The sequence below is a fragment of the Argentina silus genome (genome assembly GCF_951799395.1).
Source record: "Argentina silus genome assembly, chromosome: 14".
Taxonomy (NCBI): Eukaryota; Metazoa; Chordata; class Actinopteri; order Argentiniformes; family Argentinidae; genus Argentina; species Argentina silus.
In genome coordinates this window covers 18,421,611-18,441,373 of record NC_139668.1, presented here as the reverse complement: position 1 = coordinate 18,441,373, position 19,763 = coordinate 18,421,611, and the positions used below count along the sequence as shown (strand labels likewise).

The following is a 19,763-nucleotide window of genomic DNA, read 5'->3' as shown; positions in this document are numbered from 1 at the left end:
TTGTGTCGTTGGAACGGAGCGGAGCGGCAGGGAGCTCTGAAGTCAACGGTGCAACTGGACAGCTGGTGCACACAGACGACGCAGAACAGTCACATGTTCAGGGGACAGAAGTGGCCACGGCAACGCTTCTCCATAGCATTCAACAGTTGTTATGTGGCTGTAATAATCTATGCCATTTAGCTGACGCTTTTATCCAAAGCGACTTACATTGCAGTGAGTGCATACATTTCAGTGTATAGGGTCCCATCGGGAATTGAACCCACAACCTAAGCGTTGTTAGCGCCAAGCTCTACCAACTGAGCCACAGAGGACCAGTACCGGCTGTACTGACGATAAGAGTTTTCTGTCGTTCTTCGTCCCACCCACCCCAGCCTCCACCCACCCCCCCCCCCAGCCTCCAGCCTCCATCCCCGACCCCTCCAGCCTCCATCCCCGACCCCCCCAGCCTCCACCGGCTCATTCGCTCTGTATGCAGCCGGGGTCTGATGAGTCATGGGCTCCCTGCCATATTATGTACTTGCATGTTGTGGTCGTTTAACTCCTGGCAGGGAGCTCCATATAACGGAGCCATCCAAATACGCCAAGATTAAATGTATTACCGTTTTCATGCAATAAATGGTTCAAGTTCACGTGAGTGTTCAGTGACTGGATTGTCTCAACTGATGACTTGGGTAATTGTCTTTGTATTGCTTTCAAAATTACTTTTTGAAAGCATGAAGAAATTAATAATAATAAAAAAACAACTTTGAGAACAAATGTTGTGAAACAGACAAGAGTACAATACAGGAAAACTGTAGCAAAGTAAGAACAAAGAGCTGACAAACAGTAGTACTTCTGTGTGCAATTTTGACCCCTTCTGGAAGAGTAATTCAGGGGACGACGGAGAAGGAGTCCATTTCTGTCTGTAACTGTGTCGAAAAAAATGGCTGAAAAGTGGGACGAATGGGATGAATGGTAGTGCCCCCTGAGAGAGGCTCAGTGGGCTATTTTTACCAGCGGTCTCCCACCTCCACTTACAGTAGAAACCAAGCATGAAATTACTATTATATCAAACGTACACCATTCCAGCTGAATGAGCAGGGAATAGGATAAGATTGCCTTATACAGTATGGGCGGTAGGTGTTGCTCACGGGCACTTAATGTCCGTCATCGTTGTCGGTGTTATGCTTCACGCAATCTACTTTGAAAGGCACCTTCTCACAGGGAGGCGACCCCAGCGGGGGGCAGAGGCAGATCAACCACCGTAGCTGAAGAGACGAGAAGTGAGGGGCTGAAAAAGAGACCGGTTCACTGTGAGAATCATAGGCCTCTCATACAGCGCCCCGGCCCCGGATTCTGCACCTCCGGGTCTTCCAAACCCACGCCTCTAGGTCCAGAACCGCCCCCCCCACCCACCCACTCAACCCAGAGTAACCCCCTGAGGCCCCCCGGCAATACCCTGGCACAAAGATAAGTCTGTCATTATTCTGTCATTTGGTCATTATTCTCCATTACCTGTGTTAGCGACCCGCTAATACCTAGCAGTCTTTGCACATCTGACCCGTGTACTTTCACTGCGTCCTTCTTCACTAGGGTAAGGACATTTAAAAAAAAAAAAAAAAAAGAAAAAAAAAAAGTAGACAATTGTAAAACACCAAACAATGCCCAATTGCAGTTTATGACGCAAGGAGGAGGAAACGCTCATTAGTTTCTCTGTGGCAAAGGCATCACAAGGCATAGACGGTGCATTGGCTAATTTGTCCTGTGTGCCTCATCTCCGCAGCCCGCCCCGCCCCGCGCCCCCCGCAGAGGCAGCCAGATGATGGAGGAGCGTTTTCCTATTCTATCCAGTAAAAGGCCACAGAGAAGCATTGAGCGGGAACTAACAACCTGCCCCCCGCCGTGTGTAGAGAACCGAGGACAGAAGCAGCAAACAGACGGCTCTCTGGGAGAACTCTCAGCTCATGAAGACAGAACACAGAACCCTAGAGGCTTCTGGGACGCGCTGGCAGCGGCTCACTGATGAGAAGGAAACGCATCACATAACAGTAACAGATAGAGCAGAGAGACATCTGGGACAGGAGTGGGGAAAGTGGGCAGTTATGGGTCTCTCTGTACTGGGCAGTGTTCTTTCATCCTGGTCCCAGAGACCCAAAAGGGTTTTCAGGCTTTTGTTGCAGTCCAATATTACCATTACCACTGTGCCTGGAGCCCAGTTCCAAAAGTAGTTTGAACTGTTAAGAAACCAACTGTATTTTAGCATCATTACTTTTTACTTATCATTACTTTTATGTAAACGGACTGATTTTGTTCGTGAAACGAGAAAGGAACTACCTCGCTGTCCAACTAAGGTCCAGTATTACCACAAAGGGCTGAATGAATTGTTGAATCAGGTGTGTACGTTTAGGCTGGAACAAAAGCCTGCCAAGTTTGTGAGACCCCAGGACCAACGCTGGAAATACACTGGTTGAGAGGAATAGAGAGAGAGAAATAAAGAGAGAGAGAGAGAGAGCAGGAGAGAGAGAAGGAGAGAGAGAGCAGTAGAGAGAGAGAGAGAGAGAGAGAGAGAGAGAGAGAGAGAGAGAGAGTGTGTGTGTGTGTGTGTGGGGGGGGGGTTACCTGGTGGCTGAGGGGGCTGGGGCAGAGGCTGGTTTTGGGGGCTGTTGTAGTGCACTGGGGTGATGGGTCGGTACTGCTGGTTGGAGTGTGGGTACTGAGCAGGTGCACAGTAACACGTTGGCATCTGCAGTGGAAAAAGGAAGTTAAACTGTGCCCAGCTGATCCTCTGATCACTTTTAAAACTCATTAAAAAAAAGTGGGTTAACACAAAATGTCAAGGGGTCGGGGGCGGGGGAGGGGTGACCATACCTGCTGCACAGCCTGCTGCATGTAGCTCTGCTGCTGCATGGCTGGCTGGCCCATCGGGGGGGCCGGGGTGGGGTACACTTGGGCCGGCACAGGTACCGGCTGGCATTGGGGGGCTACCATGTAGCCCGTCTGCTGGGGGGCCTGGAGCACCATGGAGGAGTGGTACATGGCAGGGTGGGCATCAGGGCCTTCGCCAGACGCCTGTCGAGTTAGACTCATGTGGCTGAACTGGGCACCCAGCTCATCGTGCTGGAGACAGACGGGGGCAAGAAGCAAGCATGTCAGGGCCAGGCGGTTAGAACCAGGGGTCCCAGACGGAGGTTATTAATATCACCAAAGCACTTCAGATTAGGCCATCTACGGCAAGTTGTTGAGCGGTAGGTTTGAAATGTAGCCTTTCTATTCATGGATTATTCAGCTTCAACATCTGGTGAAAAATCAATTATTCAAAGCAGTTTCCACTCGTTTAATGAGTCATAGAGGGACATCTTTTGGTAAAAATTAGGTCAGAAAAGAGGTTAACAGAATGCGTGACCTACATCGGCGGGTATTAAGGCTAACAGGCTCACTCACACTCGGCTGACACGTCAATCATCAACTCCACAGCCAGTGATACTGTGGGACTACACACTGAGAGAGACCTTCACCTCCAGAAATACACCACAAACCTCTGCATGAAAACAATCAACTGTGGAGCATTCAGATTATCGACGGGACGATACGGGATAGTCAACAGACACAGACACCACTGACACAACACACAGGCACGCTTCGGGTGAGGAAGACGTGCAGCGGAGGAGGAGAGGAGAGAGAGGGAGGGAGGGGGAGGGAGGGAGAAGAAAAGAAAAAGAGGATTGGTACCACAGTGTATTGTTGGTTAGGGGAGACAGGCAGGAACTGAGGAGGCGGGTAAGAGATCGTTGAGTACTGGAGAGGCTGAGCAGAGGCTGGGAGGGGCCGAACCGGCTGAAGGAGGAACACAGTAGAGAGGCATATGAGTTCAGTCAGAGGGGGTTAGGATGGAGGGGTGGTTGCACTAGAGCTGGGTAACACCAAAGGCTACGGAATTAAGTGGTCCTCTGAGGCTCAGTTTGGTAGAGCGTGGCGCTAACAACGCTTAGGTTGTGGGTTTGATTCCCGCTGGGACCATATGTACGGCAATGTAAGCCGCTTTGGATAAAAGCGTCAGCTAAACGGGAGACATTGTCCACCTCGGAAACTAGAACCGTAACCATGCGAGGTTTTTCGGTGATAGGTTTCGTATTTATCAAGTTGGGGAAGCACCTTCATTCGCGCATCGGTAGTTATTCTACGAGCGCAGTGGATCTCGTCAGACTTCACTCTCCCTCTTTTTTCTCTTCTTTTTCTCAGATCGGAGGGCTAACGTGCTCCGCTCTGTGCGGCTGAAATATCGTAAGACTTCAGACATTACACACGTTTAGCTCAAACAATTAATCAAGTTTCAAACTTATCCTTATTGATTTAACGGATGCCGCGCTTCACTTTTTTTTTTTAAAGTCGGCGATGGCATATGGCCCCTCAACTGAAATTATTCATTTGTATTATTATTTTCTAGTCATTATTTTCGCCAGGAATGAGCCACAAATACTGAATAGTAACATCGATCAATATCATAATATCTTAGAATGTTACAAAGGTGCCGTATGTGTGTTTCTAACGGACAAGCTTGGCAGGGCGTCCACCAAGGATTGTAACGATTACATGTCTAATTTAATACGCCATTACATTCTTTGGCGTCCACCAGGACATGATTATCCATGTCGTGTACTGAAGGAAACGCAGATGTAGTGGCTGCAGCAGCATAGACCTACAGGTTGGTTCATACGTGTAGAATAACGTAATCCACCGTGAATAGTCCACAACATATGACCAAACACTGAGGCGCGTCACCCAGCCCTAGTGGTCGCATGTAAGACAACAGAAAGGCAGGGTCATGGATTCTACTCAACATAGATGACATCAATGAGAAGAAAGTAGAGTAAAGAAATGAACACATGCAGTTTTTGGACTCTGTAAAAAATATAGATTTAGGTTTGTCAGAAAAACCTAAAAAAAAAAAAAACATTGTCAAGATTATGAAAAATGCATAAAATCTAGTTTGTCGTCACCACGGTTCAAATATCCTCAGCGTTACAAATTCAAATTCAAGCTCATGCTCCTAGGTTGCTTATTAGGAGAACATTTGTGGTGATGCATCCGGGAGGTCTTATTAAATTTAACCACTCTAACCGCTCACAGCAGGCAGGCTTAAACACAACTTCTGTATTGACGCTGGAGTCAGTGAACATCGGTGAGGTAAATGAGCGGTGGGGGCGCCAACTGACCTGGGAGAGGATGTGATTGGTTGGCTGGTGCGGAGCTGTGGGGGGCGGTGGGGGGGGCAGGGGCTGCTGGGTCCTCCCCTGCTGTGGGGTCATGGTGGGGTTATACACCACCGCACTGCCGTCTGGGTTCACAAAGGGCTGGCCTGCCGGAGGAGAACAGACGCTCAGACACGCCGCAAATCACACCAAAACACCATCAGAAATACACTGTTAAAATACACAGCCTACACACGTTTCACCTGTTAAAATACACAGCCTACATATACATACACACGTTTCACCTGTTAAAATACACAGCCTACATATACATCCACACGTTTCACCTCGACATGCTTTGCAAGAGAACAGGCAGGGTAGACAGGCTGCGTAAGTAGTGTTAGTTATACCACAGCCCTCTTAAAGGACAGCCATTCAACTCCCCATCTTTCCCATTCAAGTGAGTAAAAACTGCAGTTCCTATGGCAGTGGCAGCAGAGGGCGCACCTCAGTAAGGCGCAGTAAGGACAGTTCGCATTGACGTAATGCAGCTAAAAAGCTAAAAATCGATCTCTAAAATGTATTCATAAACCGCGTGCCTCGCCTGATCTTTACTTGTCCTAAATTATCTTTCCACTGATAATTAAATATAGACAACGTCATACTAAGAGACTTTCGTCTCTATGCAAGACTAGACTTTTGATTGTAAAACCTGCTAGCACTATGCTTAATGAGGCAGATAGCGCAGTCCTTTTACCAATTCTTGACTAAACAGAATACTGTAGAAATTACGTATTTGCCTCATATTAACCATATATAGATACTGTCCTTGGAAATAAGTCAAAAGTTGTCTTTGAATAAATCTAAAATAAATTTCCAAATCAATTTCTGTGAAAAATCTCCACTGGAGCCAATGTATTTTCTCTCTTTAGCACCCCCTGCTGTTACAAAATATAATGTCTTTGTTCTCCTGTAAATACATTCTCTGGTTACACTCAGATACTGATTAAAAACCAAGATCACATCAAATCAAACCAAAGATGAAATCAAAGACACAAAAACACCACACCACCACACACAGCGAGAGTCTGACCCAGATCACACCGACTAACTCAGTAGGAGGGGAGCCTCGTCCGAAGAAACCAACCTGTGTGTGGGTTCACCAGAATACTGCCAGGCGGTATCCCTGTGGCTTCCAATGGAAGCAAATAGTAGCTAGCGTTAGCTGCGGCCGGTGCCGGGCCAGGGTCGCTCCTGGGCACAGAGCTACTACCGCTGTTGCTGACGGCAGGGTAGAGTGGAGGCCCGCCGGGGCCGGCCTGGGTTAGAGCTGGGACAGGGAGGGGCAGTTGGGGGCGAGAGAGCGAGCTTGTAGAAGACCCTACACTACCAGAAGACTCAGAACCTGGAGAGGGAGCAATGAGAAGAGTCCTTTACCTACAGAAACAGGTTAGCATGCTCATTGTCCTACCAGGCATGCTCAGCCAGCCTCTTAGGAGGACAGCCGTGGGTCCAATCAGACCAGGCCAGGCCAGGCCAGGCCAGGCCAGGGCCCCAGACTGAATTCAATGGCTGTGTGGTATTCAGTCCCTCTGTGAACAGGAGGCTCTTGTTCTTTCTATTCAAACAGTCTAAAACGAGATGTAAAACAGCACTATTTCGGTCATCTTACAACCAAGAACATGCAATTAGTGTGTTAATAATACAAATGCGTCAAGGCCGTCTTCTGGCAATAACATAATCAGCCTCAGATGTTTGATCACAAGCTAGATAGCTGGGAACATTACATGGGAGCAATTAGCACCAGTAAACCTCTTTGAAGTTTAAAAGGTATATTTGCCAAAACAGGAAGAGTCAATGAATTCAGACTTTGACTATACAATAGATAATAATATAATATATAAATATGTAATAACATATACACAAAGACAACTATTAGGCTTTTCAAATACAAGTAAATTGGGCGTACAACAACAAAGCAGTGTGAAGCTACACGGTAACATGCGTCGCATGCAGTGTGTCTGATGATGTGCTTCTCTGAGAGAGGACGGGACTGACAGTAACAAGGCACAAAATGTCTCCCTGCAGCAGCGGTTCTGCAGCACAAAATGATGAGCCTCGTCGTAAACAACTTAAAATACAACTCAAGCTGGCGCAGTAACACTAAAAAAGGAAGAAAAAAAAGAAAAAAAAGAAATAGCTTCCCCAAAACAAAGGAACGCAGGAAAAAAAAAAAACGAGGAACACAGAAAACACAGTGAGAAACGGTCCCCAAGCCTCCATTCCCCCCTGCATTTCAGTGGGACGCTGCACACTGACACACACAGCGAGGAGCAAATTCATATGTCTGACAGTGAGGGACTTGTGGGTGACATTGTTAAGGATGTGTTGTTACCACCAGGTAGTAAATGACTTGTTGGTCACAAAGCATTTCTAGTTTATTTCATAGAGAACACAGAGACTACGTTCTATCAACGTAATGGTCACACTGCGGCCCAATCTCAACTTCTGTTAAGAGCGCTGAGGGTTATCAAAACAAGTGCTTCACACCATGGTGTGTACCAAGTGGACGTGATGAGGCACAGCGTGTGTGTGGGTGTGTGTGTGTGTGTGGGTGTGTGTGTGTGTGGGTGTGTGTGTGTGTGTGGCTCTCCACTTGCCTGTTTTGGACAGCCGGCCGGTGCTCTTGCTGCTAGCGGAGCTGTCCCCTCTGATGAGGACGGAGATGCCGCTGAAGCTGCTGGCCTTGGTCATGGCCGGCCTCAGGTTGCGGTTGGAGCTGTCAGAGTCCGTGCTGCTCCACGGCCGAGGGTCGGAGTACTTGGGCTCGTTCTCCGAGCTGCGGCTGTTGCCCGATCGGCCGTCCCTCAGTCTGATAATCGGATTCAGAATTTCCACATTAGCGTGACATCAGATCAACAGGGTTCACCACACAGGGGTTAATGGTGTGTTTGTTTGGTTTAGTTTTTTTTTTTTTTGTTACACAGGGGTTAATGGTGTGTTTGTTTGGTTCTCTGGGAACTCGTAGCTCCCAGTTGGTGAAGTCATAAGTCTGACAGGTCAATGTATTTGAGTGCTTTTGAAGTGGGAACAATTCTTCAACCAATTCTTAGTTTGCGTTCCATAATGAACGTTAACAAACTACAAACATGCATTATACATACACGTGTGACTGTTAAGAATTAAATATGTTGTAATTGTACAGAAAGATTAATACTATTGACATTTTTACCATTTACTGCCGAAAACAGCGTCTGTTTTCTGACAAGAAGGTAAAGTTACCGTGGATACGTCACAACTCGTGAACTCAGGTATCATCGTACTGGTCCGAGTTTCCCCACTTGGGACTCGGACTTGGGAGGGTCGTTCTAGTGGTAACTTCCCTCCCAGGAACTCGTATCTCTGAGCTTCCTACAGCTTCTGAATGCACCATGGGATGAAGATGTTTTGCGTGACCACACAGCACACCTATGACAGGACTCACCTGAAGATTTGCCGCCTCTGTTGTGTGCTAATGCAGGCCTCCTCATCCTGGATCCTGGAGATGTCAGAAGGGAACGTTGTAAAACATGAAGCCGTCAAAATACAGCGTTCCCCCCCATCAGCAAAAGAAAACAACATGGATATTTACCTTCTATCAAGATGGAAATGATCCCCCTGTGAAAAAAGCAAAGTACTTTAACGTGACGATAACAACACCATGCAAAAAACAATTCATAGACGACTACGGATATCGATGACTTGATTGAAAAGATGATTTGAATAGTCTGGTATTCATCTGGTGAGACATTCTCTATATACGGAGCAAAACATGTATAGTAATTGTACTACATGTAATTTTCGAAAGAATCTCACATCTTGTGCAAATATCCTGTCCCTGGCTCTTTGGTAGTCCTCCTCTCTCTCCTCAATAGACTTGCTTCTCCTGTCGTCTTTCAGGCGCATTCGTATCTGCAAGTGCATGCACAACTTAGCAGCAGCTGCAGCAGCGACACCAGACTGTCACGCTTTCGCAAACATGTCACTGGAAGTGGCGAGGCTGAGAACACCACCTACCATGCTGTCCTCCCGGTCGAAGCTCGAGTTGTCTCTCTTGAGAATGTAACGCTTCTGGAAATCGTCTGTTTTGTCGTCTTTAATGTGTTCTGAGAATTTTTGATCTGGTCTGTGGAAGAGAATGTACATTAATGACAGGTTACCGTGTGACACAATAAATAATGTTACATCTCCTCAGTAAATAACACATGCTTGAAAACAATTAAGGCAACTGGAGCGGTTGCTTTGCAGTATGAATACAAAATCAAATCTCATTGCATGCCAGTTGTTGAATAAAATCAGAATCAAACCGAGAGTTAAAGAAAAATGAGAAGAAAAAAAAAAAAAACACTCACATTCTTGTATTGCTAGTTTTGTTGATGATTACTGACTTTCCCGTTGGATCAACGTTATGATCCATGCCAAAGTATGCAGCAACTCTGTGCAACAGCATTCTGTGGTATGATGTCATTGGTGGAAACTTTCTTTTCTGACTTCTAGGAGAGACATGAGTGGTTATGAGCGTGTCACGAAAAATCTAAACATAACTTGAAACTCAATATGATGACATTAACTGCAGTACCAGTCAAAAGTTTGGACACACCTTGCCAAGAGTGTGCAAAGCTGTCATCAAAGCAAAAGGTGGCTACTTTGAAGAATCATAAATATAAAACATATCCTGGTTTGTTTAACACTTTTTTGTTTACTACATAATTCCATATGTGTTCCTTCATAGTTTTGATGTCTTCAATATTAATCTACAATGTAGAAAATAATAATAAAAAAAATAAAAAAACATTGAATGAGAAGGTGTCCAAACTTTTGACTGGTACTGTATATCAAAATCAGTGGAAAAACTTACTCATTATTACTGATAAAATCCAGAATGTCCTGTTCCAATTTTAACAGCATCATTCTGTCCCTAAAAGATAATTGTCAATATTTAGCACAAAATGCTATTAAAAATTCAACGAGAATGGTTTGTTAAATGAGCGTATGAACCTACTTCAAATGAGAGGCGAGGAATGAATAATAATATTTAAAGAAAAGTAACGGTTCAGATATACAGTTTTTGTGCCACATCTACAACATCAATCATTACCTGACAATATGACACATACGTGTGTGTGTGTGTGTGTGTGAGAAAGAGTGTTTTGTTTTATTACAACAGCTACGATGCAATAATATACCTGGGGTTGTTTTTCAACGTATTTACGAGAAACTGGTGGAGGTCAATCCCAGTGGAGTCAGTGTAGTCCTGACTGGAATCTAGAAACCAGGAAGAGGGATCCTTGTTACACGTCTGTGTGGACAACATTCTCACGGGGTTCTATCCCGGATTTTTCACAAGACTCCAGCACGATGGACTTCTCAGGGCAGCTCATTAAATCACAAGCCTCTACACACTGCTGCTCCCCCTTGTAACATACCGTACAAAAGGTTCTTCGCTGAAGACATGGATGGCCATTATAATTTCCCTCATTCACACACACCAAACTCTCCATTACACACTCACCTCTTGACAGCATTTTTCTCTGAGATTTCTCAGGTTTCTCCACCTTGTCACAGCTCTTCTCCTTCTCATCCTCGTATTTGGCAGACAGTTCCTCTTTATCAAATGACTGGGAAATATGGATATGAATTTTATCCTGTAGAGAAATTAAAAAGTGATATCGTCCTTCATTAAAAGACACAAGACACTAATCAATGGGACGCATTCAGAGTGTGCACATTATTCTCTGCATACATCTCTCACTTGGTTGGAAGTTAATTAAAACAATATTAAAAGGTTTTACATGTTTAGCTGTGCAAACAAGGATATTTGCAGACCTTATTTAAAGCTGTATGGTTTAGTGAAAAGCCGTTTAATTTCAAATACAGCTCAACTAAAAACCCCATGCTGCCTTCAGTGATAAGTCTCCATAAGTAATCACTTTGGAAATTAATCTAAAGGATTAAAAACTGTTTTCATTAAGCACCTGAAATCATATACATTTTGAGCACCAAAAAAATAACAATTACTTGAATAAACAAATAGTACATTTTCACTTGAAGAATATGTAAAAACTGGGATTTCAGCTTCATACTGGGGAGAGGAACATGCTCTGTATTGCACGTGAAGTGTGTGTTCATTATTCCCACCTTGACATCCATCATTCAACCATACAAACGCATTTATTCAACCATGCAAGACGAGAGACTTTCAGGACTTGGTTTATTACAAGGCCTCCAACGTACAGTATGGCCTTGGTTGAACCCCACTCCTCCTGGCCCAACCAGAAACCTCCCCGGGCTTCACACTGGCTCAGACGGATCTCTAATTTGCTCTCCAGTAATGACACGGCACGAAGAGGAGAGAGGGAAAGCTAAATAGCACACGGAGCTGTCGAAGGAACGCAAGCAGCAGCTCCAGGAGAGAGGCTGCAGCTCTGAGCTGTGGGTTTTGGAAGGAGGCTGTACAGTTAATTGTTTACATACTCCTCCTCTCTGGGAGGGTCGCTGGCAGAGCTGTGTGTAGTTCTCGCTGCTCTCGTCAAGCCTCAAATAGAACAAGACACCCAATAGAACTACGAGACGAGGAAATATCATAAACTACTTCCAAGGCCATAAATCTTGATTAAATAAGCATTTCCATTTCATACACTGTCATGGTTCCCTGAGCATCCCTTTTTTTTTTTCCCCCCTCGACAAACAGTATCTTCACAGAAAATGTGAGTTGTGCGTCTGGTGAAGGATATTTATATTGCTGCGTAGATCCTTGACTTCAACATGTTTTACTCTGCGTGGCTGACATCCGAAAAAAATGTTTTTATTTTCTACTGATGATTGATGCACGTAATACAGGACACACACACACCCACACCCACACACACACACACACGACAGGAGGCGGCTGTGGAAACACCACCGCGGTTATGGAGTTTAACGCTGACTGGATGATTGCAGCTGCTGGCTCCTGTGTGGGCCTGGTGAAATGGCACTGTGGCGTTAGTGAAATGAGCCAGAGGTGACGGGTCCCCCAGGGGTTTACCTGAGGTTCTGGTGGCAGGTCAGTAACGGGGGGAGGAGAGGACTCTTCACAAACCGCCAGGCTCCGCACTAACTTTAACTTTGTGTTGGACTGGGGGAGAGTGTTACGGTTAAAAAGGTATTCCTGTTCAATGCAATTCATCTGGAACGGACACCACACACACACACACACACACACACACTCACTGACAAGGCCAAACACAAACCCAAACGTAAAAAAGGCCAGCAAGCACAAAGTAACCTTGACAGAATATTTTCAGACCTCAAAATGAGTCGGGGGAGGGGGGGTTTCAAAATGTATCTTAGAATTATTTTGTATCAAGTGAATATTGAACGTCTGAAAATCAGGATGCTGGCAGTGCAAACGGCAAAGGCGGGGGGGGGAGGAATACAAAATGGACGACAACACTTAAGGATTTTTTTTTAATCTGGATTGCTTTCAAAACAACATCTTTTAAAAAGGCAAACGTCGATTGCAGGCAAAATCTTGATACAAAAAAAAAAAGAAAGAAAATCGGTCCATGTTAAAAGCAAACTGGAAACGGTAAAAAAAATAATAAAAAAAAGTGTTCATCTGTACAACAAGTAGTAGTGACCAGGCAAAACAACAGGCATCGCATCCCCACATGCTACTCAACTGTACCTTTGAGCGCCTCACCGGCTGTCCAGGTGACAGCAAGTGCTGCTGTGTGATGGGGGCAACAGAACAAACCGGACCACAAAAGGACGGGTTTACAAGACCAGAATGACGGACGCGTGGTCCACAGCAAGAAGGAGGGTAAACAAACACATTTCATATCTGACATCATAGCATTCGTCCCTCAAGAGCTCGGGAAATCACAACATATCATCATGTGACAACATCTCAAGTATGCGTGAATCGGCCCAACGTTTTTTTTTTTGGGGGGGGGGGGGGGGGAGTCAAAGACAAATACGCCACGTTTTTCAGGACACGGAAATATCCTGTGAGAAATTAAACCTGAAGGGTTCTGACTAGAACAACATGTCAGCTGCGACCGTCTCTCTCTCAGCCTCCCGTTTTCCTGTCATGTACGGCAGAGGCGGGAGCTGGTGGTGAAGAGCCAGGGGCAGCAGGCGGGAGGGGAATGGTGTGTGAGACAGCTCAGTGCTCCTGCGCTTCACGCACCAGCGACTTTGTGTGTGTGTAGGTGTGTGTGTGTGGGTGTGTGTGTGTGTGTGTGTAGTTGTGTGTGTAGGTGTGTGTGTGTGTGCACAGACGGTCTCTCAGTGGCAGTCTGAAAGGAGCAGGGGGGCCTGGCATTGGCAGCAGCCGTTCTGTCTGAATCAGACACAGCCCTCGCCTCTGCTCCCAGGGTCCTCCTTGTGCACTCACACACACACACACACACACACACTCACTCTCTCTCTGCAACCAATCCCAACGTCTCCCTCTCCTGTCCTCTAAAAATCAACCAGAGAACATTTCCCGGCCGAGCTGGAGGGCCAGATAACAATAATACGGATGTAAATGTAGCACATTCACGAGCGCGTGACCTGTGGGGGACAGACAGTGGCTAATGTGTATCTGCAGGGCGGAGGATGAGTGCACCAGTAGACCAGCTAATTGAGCAATGTGAGAGAGGAGATAAGGAAACGCTGAAGTCAGCACAACAAGGCACCTGGCGCGTTCACAGAAAGTGGCAGAGGCAGATGGTGGCAAAGTCACTGAGCCCCCCCTCCCTCCCTCCCCACCCCTCCCTCCCTCCACTCTGGTCCCATTCCGTCTCTCAGGGTGACACACACAGGAAGTTTGTAGATAAGCCAGGATTTGAGATCAAGATTATCTGGCTTCTGTCTGGCTCCAACCACCGGCCTGCTTGGCCTGCTTCCTATTTATACCACTGCCTGCTCCCCGTCACATCACCCCCAAGACAAAGACAAGTTACCCTGCTCACCATCCAACAAAGACAATAATTTACTACTACTACTACTACTACTACTACTACTACTGCTGACCAAAGACAATGATTTACTACTACTGCTACTACTACTGCTACTGCTGCTGACCAAAGACAATGACTTACTACTACTGCTACTACTACTGCTGCTGACCAAAGACAATGATTTACTACTACTACTACTACTACTGCTGCTGACCAAAGACAATGATTTACTACTACTACTACTACTACTGCTGCTGACCAAAGACAATGATTTACTACTGCTGCTACTACTGACCAAAGACAATGATTTACTACTACGATTACTACTACTGCTGCTACTACTGACCAAATACAATGATTTACTACTACTACTACTACTACTACTACTGCTGACCAAAGACAATGATTTACTACTACTGCTACTGGCCGTGGTGAAACATTTAAAAAAAGCGACAAAGACGACCACCAGAGATCACTTATAGTAAGCTCTGTTAAAGTGTGATGTTGAAGTGGTTTGGTTCTCACCGGCCCTAAGCTCTGTTAAAGTGTGATGTTGAAGTCGTTAGGGTTAGGGTTAGGGTTAGGGTTAGGGCCGTGTGTGTTCTCACCGGCCCTAAGCTCCATCACCCTCCTCTTTATTACCACAGTTGTCCAGAGTGCAGCAGATAAAGCCATCTTGTGAAATCAATAAATAAAAGGTCTTCATAAATGTAATCTTCAGAACAGTGTCAGGGAGACTGCAGTGTTTATTGTGGATGTGATGTAACGGTAAATGAAAGAGAGATTATTTATATTTTAAAAAAAATATATATATTTCTTTTTCTTTTTTTTACCTCAGTCATTCATTCAGACAAAAAGGCGCCTGTGAGCTCCGTTTACCTGTGTTTCCTTCTTGTTGTTACAGCAGCTTTCATCTTTGTCAGGCTGGTTTTGATCAAGGCTCTCCGGCTTTGTCACACCGTCTCCCAGCGTCGAGTCGGCCTCCACCGCCTCTGAAACCTTCATCGTCCCGGTGCTTTCCTTTACAGTAACAGTATCAGACATCCTCATCAGAGACGCTTACTGGGAACCGCGACCAAACGCTAGGGACCTGGAGGAGGGAGGACGTCTCACACTTACAGCAGATAGAGGGGTGCAGAACATGAACACAGGAGCACCGACAGAGGGAAATGAGAAAATACAAGACAGCGCACATTATTGTAAATGTTTAGAAATCTAATGACCTTTTTATGGCAAAAGGCAAGGCATCAGCTCTTTGTGTAGCGCGTCCTAATTATGCAGTCAGTTTCATGCAGCAGCACGGAGAGGGAGGGTCGACATCTGGTACATCATAGCTGTGATTAATGTGTTAATTAGAGAGCAGCCCATCTGATTCACTCACTGACATATGAACACCGTCAGACTTATGGAGGGGGAGCCTTGTGTGGCTATGTATTCCCATTCCGGAAATGCTGAGCAGGAATGGTTTGACTGGATCATCATCTCTAGCTGCTTGACATTCCATCCCTGCCCATGACCTGTCCCCTCCTCATGCAAATTGACTGGCTGATTAAATTGTTATCTTGAAGAGCTGTAACCAGAGCGAGCAGCCTACTTTTAAAGAGTCTCCCTGTTCCTTGTCAGTCACAGTAATAAGTGCATTTGGAAAGTATTAAGTATAAGTGCAGACGCCTTAACTTTTTCCACATTTTGTTATGTTACAGCCTTATTCTAAAATGGATTAAAATTATTTTTTCCCTCTCACCAATCTACACGCAATACCCCATAATGACAAAGCCAAAACAGGTTTTTAGAAATGTTTGCTAATTTATTAAAAATAAAAAACTGAAATATCACATTTATTCAGACCCTTTGCTATGACACTCGCAATTGAGCTCAGGTGCATCCTGTTTCCACTGATCTTCCTTGAGATGTTTCTACGACTTGATTGGAGTCCATCTGTGGTAAATTCAATTGATTAGACATGATTTGGAACACCTGTCTTTATAAGGTCCCACAGTTGACAGTGCATGTCAGAGCAAAAACCAGGCCATGAGGTCGAAGGAATTGTCCGTAGACCTCCGAGACAGGATTGTGTCGAGACACAAATCTGGGGAAGGGTACAAAAAAAATGTCTGCAGTATTGTAGTATTGTCCCCAAGAACACAGTAGCCTCCATCACTCTTAAATGGAAGAAGTTTGGAACCACCAAGACTCTTCTTAGAGCTGGCCGCCCGGCCAAACTGAGCAATAGGGGGAAAAGGGCCAACGTCAGGGAGGTGACCAAGAACCAAATGGTCACTCTGACAGAGCTCCAGAGTTCCTCTGTGGAGATGGGAGAACCTTCCAGAAGACAATCAGGCCTTTATGGTAGAATGGCCAGACGGAAGCCACTCATCAGTAAAAAGCACATGACGGCCTGCTTGGAGTTTGCCAAAAGGCACCTAAAGGCCTCTCAGACTATGAGAAACAAGACTCTCTGGTCTGATGAAACCAACTCTTTGACCTGAATGCCAAGCGTCACGTCTGGAAGAAACCAAGCACCGCTCATCACCTGGCCAATACCATCCCTACGGTGAAGCATGGTGGTGGCAGCATCATGCTGTGGGGATGTGTTTCAGAAGCAGGGACTGGGAGACTAGTCAGGATCGAGGGAAAGATGAACGGAGCAAAGTACAGAGAGATCCTTGATGAAGTCCTGAGCGCTCTGGAGCAGGTTCTCAGACTGGGGCGAAGTTCCCCTTCCAACAGGACAACGACCCTAAGCACACAGCCAAGACAACGCAGGAGTGGCTTCGGGACAAGTCTCTGAGTGTCCTTGAGTGGCCCCGCCAGAGCCCGGACTTGAACCCGATCCAACATCTCTGGAGAGACCTGAAAATAGCTGTGCACCGACGATCCCCATCCAACCTGACGGAGCTTGAGAGGATCTGCAGAGAAGAATGGGAGAAACTCCCCAAATACAGGTGTGCCAAGCTTGTAGCGTCATACCCAAGAACACTTGAGGCTGTAATCGCTGCCAAAGGTGCTTCAACAAAGTACTGAGTAAAGGGTCTGAATACTTATGTAAATGTAATATCATTTCTAAAAACCTGTTTTGGCTTTGTCATTATGGGGTATTGTGTGTAGATCGAGGGGGAAAAATGCATTTAATCAATTTTTATAATAATGGTGTAACATAACAAAAGGTGGAATAAGTTAATGGGTCTGAATGCTTTCCGAATGCACTGTACCATTCAGCTAAACTGCTCTCTTTGAAGCTATTATTTCTGGCATACGAATGTAGCCTTTCTCCCAAGTAAAGTACTGCTGACTTCCATTATCTGTCAGTCTTTCACAGAAGTGATTGCCCTGCTAGTTTTGAAGTCCTGTTCTGTTTCACGTACAGTACTTGCTGCCACTGGGCCTGTGGTGACGTCCCGCTGGTGAGAAGGGTGAACCCTGGGTCCCTTTCAAAACTGTCCACCGGGTTGTCACTGGTACTGAGCCTGCCGCAAGCTCTGAGGAAGAGTCCCATGTCCTTATCACCAGGTCCGAGTCACAGTGCTGTCCTCCAAGCTGCTCATGCCGCTCACAGACCTGTCACACAGAGAGAGAGAGGGCAGGGTCAGAGGTCACGCCCCTCCGAGACCCCTCACACACAGAGGGAACAGGGTCATAGGCCACTGACAGCCTGGCCACCATGGACACATGGACTGACAAGAGTCAGGATATCAGCAACTCCCCAAGTGTGCGTGAGAGAGTGTGTGGGTGAGTGAGTGCGTCTGTGAGTGTGAGTATGAGAGTAGGTGTGTGTGTGAGTGTGAGAGAGAGCGTGAGAGTGTGTGTGAGTGTGAGTGTGAGCATGAGAGTAGGTGTGTGTGAGTGTGAGTGTGAGCATGAGAGTAGTGTGAGTGTGTGTGTGTGTGTGAGTGTGTGCGAGAGCGCGATAGTGTGTGTGTCATGCATGCATAACAGATATGGGGTGTATTGAGGACAGAGGTAAACGCGCTGCTGCCAACTACGCAACACTGAGCAGCATTAAGCATTGAGAATAACAGCAGCCTTAAAATAGAGGGAGAATACGTTTTTCGATCAAAACCCTGTGAAATTTAGAATACCAATTTTGAGACATCACATTATTCCTCCAGCAATCAGCTCCCCACATCCCGGCTTGATAGAAACAGACGGGGCATAACAGAACAGCTTTCTCTGACTTCAGACAGGGAGACTGAGCACATATTTGCCTAGGTTTTTTTTTCCTGCGCTAATCTCCCTCCCAGCTAGGCAGTGGGCCACCGTGAGCTCTGGCACTCAGTCGCGAGCCTGGCTCCTGGACCGACGCAGGCCTGGCGTGAGCCACATGCCAGCTAAAGGTCAAGTGGATTCCTGCTCACTTTATAAATCTGTTCACAATACCTCGACCGAGCGGCCCCTCTGCATCACGGCAAACAGCGCGGATTAGTTAGTAATCAAAAAGGTACATAATGATCTGACACCAGGCTAGCCTTTTTCGGTAACGATCACAACTGACAAATTTGGTTGAATTCCATCGTAACCGCCGGCTACAGCAGGCTGAGTGAGCCCACAGGGGACCAGCAACGGGTTCCACCTGAAGTGAGAGTCAGTTTGTCTAATGGCTTGTAATATAAAAATAAATAAATAAATAAAAACCACTTAATTTAACACAGCCCTGTGTAATGGCTTGTAATGTAAAAAACAACAACAACAACATTAATTCAACAGAACCCTGCCAGCAGCACAGAGTCAGCCTGCACCTCTGCTCACAGCCTAGTGTGAAAGCAGCCCTGACAGCAGAGCAGCAGAGCAGAGGAGCCTGGCACGGGCACGAGGCGGGCTGGACCAGGAGTGCTGCAGGCAGGGCAGACTGAGGGGGGGTTCGGGGGGGGGGGGGGGTTCAGGAGATCACAGTGTCAGTTTTGTGTCAGTGACACAGGGGTGGGGGCGTCAGTGACAGGGACAGGTGGCCTTACGCATGCATGCACTCTGGCAGCGGCAAGCACGCTAACAAAAACAAACATACGCACACACACACACACACACACACACACACACACACACACACACACACACACGCATAAACCGTGACGCATACGGACGAGAGGACCGCACGTTAAGACCAGGACACACAAGAAAACACACACACACACACACGTCAAAACCTGGTATCCTTCTGCCTCAGGTCCTCTGAGACGGCGCTCATTTGTATGAGCAGATGAACCTTAAAGAGCCTCCCTCCAGGCACGGTTCACTGTCAGAAGCCCCCCCCTCTCCAAGCCGTCGTTATCTCCGTTCCCAGCGGTGCGTCAGGGGACCGAGATGGGATCGCCAGCGTGCGTGAAGGAGGAGCGAGGAGCAGTGAGCCCGCTGCCTCGGAGCCTCGGAGCCTTTCCACTCGCTCGAAATTAATTCTCAAATATCTACAATGAGGGCAAGAGGGCAGCTGCCGGCGGAATTAAGCTAATCATATGCCTCCTGTAAATGGACCACTCAGTGACAATTATGCCTGTCAAGTGAATAGGAAATGGCTTCTATGGAGCGCACAAGAGGCCATTCTCACAGCCTCAGAACAGCAAGAGCACAGCGAGCGTGGGCCGCCCACACCTGCCTGCCTCCTCCCCCCCCTTCCCGGAGCTGACCTTTCCCT

General features: G+C 46.6%; 1 protein-coding gene across 1 annotated transcript in view; it reads right to left on the bottom strand.

Annotated features, from left to right (window-relative positions):
• Nucleotides 1–19,763, bottom strand: part of r3hdm1 (R3H domain containing 1) — a 37,491-nt gene that overhangs the window by 7,797 nt on the left and 9,931 nt on the right. Inside the window, exons 2-16 of the mRNA XM_083684952.1 lie at nucleotides 17,503–17,695; nucleotides 15,017–15,227; nucleotides 10,720–10,852; nucleotides 10,394–10,472; nucleotides 10,066–10,125; nucleotides 9,560–9,700; nucleotides 9,225–9,333; nucleotides 9,024–9,119; nucleotides 8,800–8,825; nucleotides 8,653–8,706; nucleotides 7,829–8,040; nucleotides 5,193–5,335; nucleotides 3,709–3,813; nucleotides 2,848–3,096; nucleotides 2,599–2,722 (exon numbers count right to left, since the gene is read on the bottom strand). Coding sequence (XP_083541078.1) covers nucleotides 2,599–2,722; nucleotides 2,848–3,096; nucleotides 3,709–3,813; nucleotides 5,193–5,335; nucleotides 7,829–8,040; nucleotides 8,653–8,706; nucleotides 8,800–8,825; nucleotides 9,024–9,119; nucleotides 9,225–9,333; nucleotides 9,560–9,700; nucleotides 10,066–10,125; nucleotides 10,394–10,472; nucleotides 10,720–10,852; nucleotides 15,017–15,187 — 1,702 coding nt within the window. The 5' untranslated portion in view covers nucleotides 15,188–15,227; nucleotides 17,503–17,695. The remainder of the gene's footprint in view (nucleotides 1–2,598; nucleotides 2,723–2,847; nucleotides 3,097–3,708; nucleotides 3,814–5,192; nucleotides 5,336–7,828; nucleotides 8,041–8,652; nucleotides 8,707–8,799; nucleotides 8,826–9,023; nucleotides 9,120–9,224; nucleotides 9,334–9,559; nucleotides 9,701–10,065; nucleotides 10,126–10,393; nucleotides 10,473–10,719; nucleotides 10,853–15,016; nucleotides 15,228–17,502; nucleotides 17,696–19,763) is intronic.